The sequence below is a fragment of the Cynoglossus semilaevis genome, chromosome 10 (assembly GCF_000523025.1).
Source record: "Cynoglossus semilaevis isolate Cse_v1.0 chromosome 10, Cse_v1.0, whole genome shotgun sequence".
Lineage (NCBI taxonomy): Eukaryota > Metazoa > Chordata > Actinopteri > Pleuronectiformes > Cynoglossidae > Cynoglossus > Cynoglossus semilaevis.
In genome coordinates, this window is record NC_024316.1 from 18,020,660 (window position 1) to 18,025,624 (window position 4,965).

At 46.7% G+C, this 4,965-nt stretch overlaps 1 protein-coding gene and 1 long non-coding RNA gene across 3 annotated transcripts in view; one reads left to right on the forward strand and one right to left on the reverse strand.

Annotated features, from left to right (window-relative positions):
• Window positions 1–4,965, forward strand: part of LOC103385381 (PDZ domain-containing protein 4) — a 20,843-nt gene that overhangs the window by 6,203 nt on the left and 9,675 nt on the right. Inside the window, exons 2-8 of the mRNA XM_008319244.3 lie at window positions 183–236; window positions 561–871; window positions 970–1,057; window positions 1,129–1,227; window positions 1,377–1,439; window positions 2,162–2,263; window positions 3,650–4,252. Coding sequence (XP_008317466.1) covers window positions 183–236; window positions 561–871; window positions 970–1,057; window positions 1,129–1,227; window positions 1,377–1,439; window positions 2,162–2,263; window positions 3,650–4,252 — 1,320 coding nt within the window. The remainder of the gene's footprint in view (window positions 1–182; window positions 237–560; window positions 872–969; window positions 1,058–1,128; window positions 1,228–1,376; window positions 1,440–2,161; window positions 2,264–3,649; window positions 4,253–4,965) is intronic.
• LOC112487661 (uncharacterized) overlaps window positions 1,113–4,965 on the reverse strand; it is a 14,871-nt gene continuing 11,018 nt past the window's right edge. Inside the window, exons 3-4 of one of the 2 annotated variants that reach the window (XR_003050976.1) lie at window positions 1,348–1,452; window positions 1,113–1,206 (exon numbers count right to left, since the gene is read on the reverse strand). This is a non-coding gene — a long non-coding RNA (uncharacterized LOC112487661). Of the gene's footprint in view, window positions 1,207–1,347; window positions 1,465–4,965 lie in introns of both variants that reach the window. The other variant, XR_003050975.1, reaches the window with a different exon arrangement.

Here is a 4,965-nt window from a genome sequence, read left to right on the forward strand (position 1 = left end):
GTGTCTTCAACTATATATATATATATATATATATAATTGCAGAGACAGGTGTCTCAAACATGTCCTTCCAATGAAAATATATATATAAATATATGTATATATTTATTTCCTCCATCACCCTCCTTTATCCCTAACTCCTATATTAACTCTCCTCCACACTGTTTTTTTCCTTCTCTCCACAGAGGAGCCACATTAATAACATGCTGCGCTCTGTTGATGCTGAGGGTCGACTGAAGGTTTTTAAAACTGTCATTTGGTCTGCGTCATGTGACCTGGTGTCGGGACCCCTGTGTGTGTCTGTGTGTGTGTGTGTTAAACTGGTTCAAACTAGTTCATGTTCAGATGTTATCGTTGACTTACTGTTGACTTAGCTCAGTCCCTGACTGTGGACCCTGTCCCTGTCCCTGTGTCCCACTAACCCATTAACCTGGATGTGTAGCCCCCCCCCCGCCCCTCCTCAGTCGTCCTCCTCTGTTGTCGTCCTGTGTTTTTTTTCTGTCAGTAACACGTGACTAAGTCTCAGATGGACTCGTTGATTCTGACTAACTTTGTTTTTACAGGTTAACGGGAAGGAACTGTCCCGTCTCTCCAGGGATCCCGTCGTGGACATACGGGACCCCCTACTGTCCAGCATACTGAGGCGGGGGCCTCGCGGCCAAGCGGGAGCAGCAGGAGCTGCGGGCGGTTTCGGGTCAGTGACCATGGGCGTTGCCGACTGCGTGGACAGCTGCACCCAGACAGACATCAGCTTCCAGCATATGCTGACTCTGGGAAAGAGCGGAGCGCACCCCTGTGGAGACCCACCCCAACCAGACCCTCCTCCGTCACCTCCTCTGCCCCCGTTACTGGAGCCGTATCTGTTCAGTGAGCTGTGAGTTGGGGCGGGGTCGTTGACCTCTGGACTCTGTCCAGTTGTCTTCAGGTGTTTTGGTCGGTCATGTTAACACTCTGTCCTCTCGTCCTCCTCAGATTTACAGAACCGGTCTACTACGACCCAAACGACTACTTTGACATAAGTCAGCATGAAGTGGACCGACAGGACGAGCTAGAATATGAGGTGAGAGCTCGTTAATGACCGCCCCCCCCCACCGTTGTCTCTCTGACAAACTCACCCTTCTGTCTCTGCAGGAGGTGGAGCTGTGTAAGCTGCGGCAGCAGGACAAACTGGGACTGACGGTGTGCTACAGAACCGATGATGAGGAGGACCTGGGAATATACATAGGAGAGGTAAGAAAACGCACCAGGACTTTAACCCGACCCCCAGGTTGATGACCGACGACACACACTGAGAGTAGAGAATGTGTAAAGAAAAGAATAATTGTGATAATTACATTTTTCTCAACTCACCTTTCACTTCTCCACTCTCTGTCTTTCAGGTCAACCCCAACAGTATCGCTGCAATAGACGGCCGCATCCGCAAGGGAGACAGAATTCTCCAGGTTCAGACGTGTTCTTGTAGTAAATCTGTAAAAATATCACATGACAACTTTAAATGAGCAGAAATGTGGTCTGTTGAACAAGCATATAAATATATATATATATATATATATTTATATAGAATATATAAATATATATATACATGCATATATAGACATACATACATATACAAATACTATACAGTATATAAACATATACACCATATATTATATATAAACATAGTTACGACATATATCATATATTTAAAATATAAAATAAAACTTACTACACATATAAAATACATTTATGTTTACACATATATAAACATGTGTACCGGTATATATATGACAAATGTACTGCTTATATCTACATAAATATATGTGGATATATGTATATATATACATATATACCGCATATTAATTGAATACAGTATCTCTCTCTCTCTCTATATATATATATATGTATATGTATATGTATATGTATTCATATATTCGTACATCCGTCCCTTAAGTGACTGTTAACGCAGCAGATTCTCCTGTAACATCCTCGGTGTCATTATCCTCACTAAGCCTCTCGGAGATTAAACTCTGGAGAATTCAACCCTTTAGTGAAGAGAGTGAATCGATCTAATCCTTAGGTTCTACGATGAGGCTTAAACTAAATCATTTGCTCATTTTTCTCTTTCACTTTTCTAGATCAATGGATTCGACATCCAGGATTTTTCTTTTCTCTTTCACTTCTCTAGATCAATGGATTCGACATCCAGGACAGAGAGGAAGCCGTGGCCATCCTGACCAGGGAGGACAGCACCAACGTCTCCCTGCTCCTGGCACGACCTGAGACAGAGGTCAGGGTTTTCTTTTGTTTTTTTTTTTGTGGGACATCGATGGGACGGGAACATGATGTAAACACAGGTTGCGTGAAAACGGTGTCAGAGACAAATTGCGCTCACGCTCCCGCTGCTAACGTGGTAACGTGGCTTTGTCTCCCCTCAAGGTCACTCTCACTGCAGATGTGGGCAGGGCAGCAAAAACGGGCTGGTAAAAATCCACGTGGGCTACAGGTTTTATTGTAGTAAATATTTGCATCTTGACGTGAGATTTATTAAAAATACGTTATATTTACCAGCAAAACAAACAACTACAGACGGAGACAAACAGTTTTGGCTGATACTGATCAGGATTCTTGTGTCGGTGTATTGATGAAACTAAGAGTAGATTTAACCTGTCCTTGGATTTAGAGAGACGGGCGGTGTTCAGAATGTTAACGGCCGAGGAGATTTATATCAGCGGGGCGTCGGCTCACATTAAGATTCAAGAGAGGAAGGAGAAAGAAAATCATCCAAGGGAAACGCACACGGAGAGATTAGAGCTTGATCTGTTGTCTTCGGGGAGAACGTGAGAATCGTGGAGGGGTCGCCCAGGAATATGAATGAAGGCCAAGATGATCAATACGTCATCTGCATACAATTCACATTCAAATCCAATCACTGTACGAGGAGTGACCTGTCGGCTAATATGAAGAGAAACGCAGTAAGAACGAAAGACGTTAAATCAAGTCACGTACACAGACTGGATCAGTCTAGATCAGCGGTTCTCCAACTTTTTCTGCAGCCCCCACAACCCCTCCCCTTTGCAGATGTGACTATTATGCCCCCCCCCCTCGTTCTCCATGTTGACACTAAACTATGTTTTTATTCAAATTAAAACTAAAAAAAAATTTAAATTAAGAAAAAAAAATCAAGACAAATCAAGAGAATGTTAAATTCATGTGCCTGTAAATGTACCCAGAAAGTACCAGTATTTTTTTCTAAAGTACTGGCAAAAGTACTTGAGTACTAGTTATGTTTCATACCTAATCACACACACAAACACAAGGGAAACAATGGACATTTGTTGTTTTTGTTGTGTTTTTAAATTACATTTTACGTGTAACATTTATTAACACAAAAAACAAGAATTCGAAATGTGTTTTAAAATATTAAAACACAATATTATTGTATTTAAACGGGTCACATCATTGTCTAACACAAGAAAAACTAAAAAATCTTTGATTTAAAATCAATATTATATTTTTGTCATAGCTTAATCCCATTTTATAAGATTTTAAACCGTTGTCTCTCTAACCTGTAACTGATAACTTAGCGGCTGAAACATTCTCGAAATTTCCTCCATATTTCACTTTATTTAAAAAAAGTTTTTTCAACTATGACCTTTAACCTTTACCTTTCCAGAACGAGAACCAGCTGGAGCCGAATGAGCTGGACCTGGAGCCACTGGACAATGCTGTCCATCTGTCCAGGAGCCACGCAGTGAGAAACAACAGCACCGACCCGGACGTTCCACCAGGTGGTGTCGCAGGTGGTGGTGGTAAAGGAAGCCACGGTCACTCACTGAGCAGGGACTCGCCCGATCTGCTGCAGACGGTGCTGAGCAACAGTCAGGAGCTGGACAGTGGGCTGGGCCGCACGGACGAAAGCACGCGCTACGAGGAGTCGTCGGAACACGACCTCCTGGGAGACGACCACACCAGCGCCTCCAACACGAACGCCACCAACACACCGGGCAGCATGCGGAGGTTTTTATCCGGAGCAGGAGACGCTCCAGCGCTGCTGCACTCCCATGACCTCCGGTTTAGCACCGACTCCCTCCGGGGGATGGACAGCGTCGGTGGAGGAGGGCTGGAGCAGCTGGAGCGACTGGAGAAGACGTACGTGGCCGACGCCATGAGGACGGTGATGCCGGGGCTGACGGAGGAGGAGTGCGAGAGGTACAAGGAGCTGCTGGAGATCAAGTGTTACTACGAACAGAACAGTAACGTGCACGAGGTCGACGGCGTCCCACTGGACGTCAACAGGAACGAGGGTCTGACCCAGCACGAACTGGCCCTGCTGGAGGAGGAGCTGCGCCACCTGGAGTTCAAGTGCCGCAACATCCTGAGGGCGCAGAAGATGCAGCAGCTGAGGGAGCGATGTCTGAAGGCCTGGCCTGTGGAGGAGAAAAACGGAGCGGCGGCAGGAGGAGCAGGAGGCGGCGTGGGACGCTTCGACAGCATCGGTAACTTGGCCAGCGAGGACTTGTGTCACCACGCGCTGTCAGACATCAACGAGCTCCCAGACCGGGAGCGCTCCGACAAGGACAGCACCAGTGCCTACAACACTGGAGGAGAAAGCTGCAGGAGCACTCCTCTGGTCAGTGAACAGTATCCTTCGCACTCAACACAGAGTCTGGACGTGTCTCTCTGCTCAGAGGGAGTGGCGTTACAAACCAGGCAGAGAGAGAAAGGACCTGGGGCAGAAAGAGGGGACGGGCCATGGACGAACCTGAACCACAGCAGCCGAAGAGCAGAGACCACTAAGACCTACAGCCCTGGAGCTAAGGTCCGGTCACTTTCCCAGGGCGGAGGAGGCCGACGGGGCTCGGACGGAGGGGTGAGACGTACCCCAAAAGTCAACGGAGCAGCAGAGAGGTCCGGGGGACGCAGCGCAGAAAACAGTCCCTACCTGTCCCGCCGTCACACCGAGACAACTCCTCCTCCTCGCTACCTGAG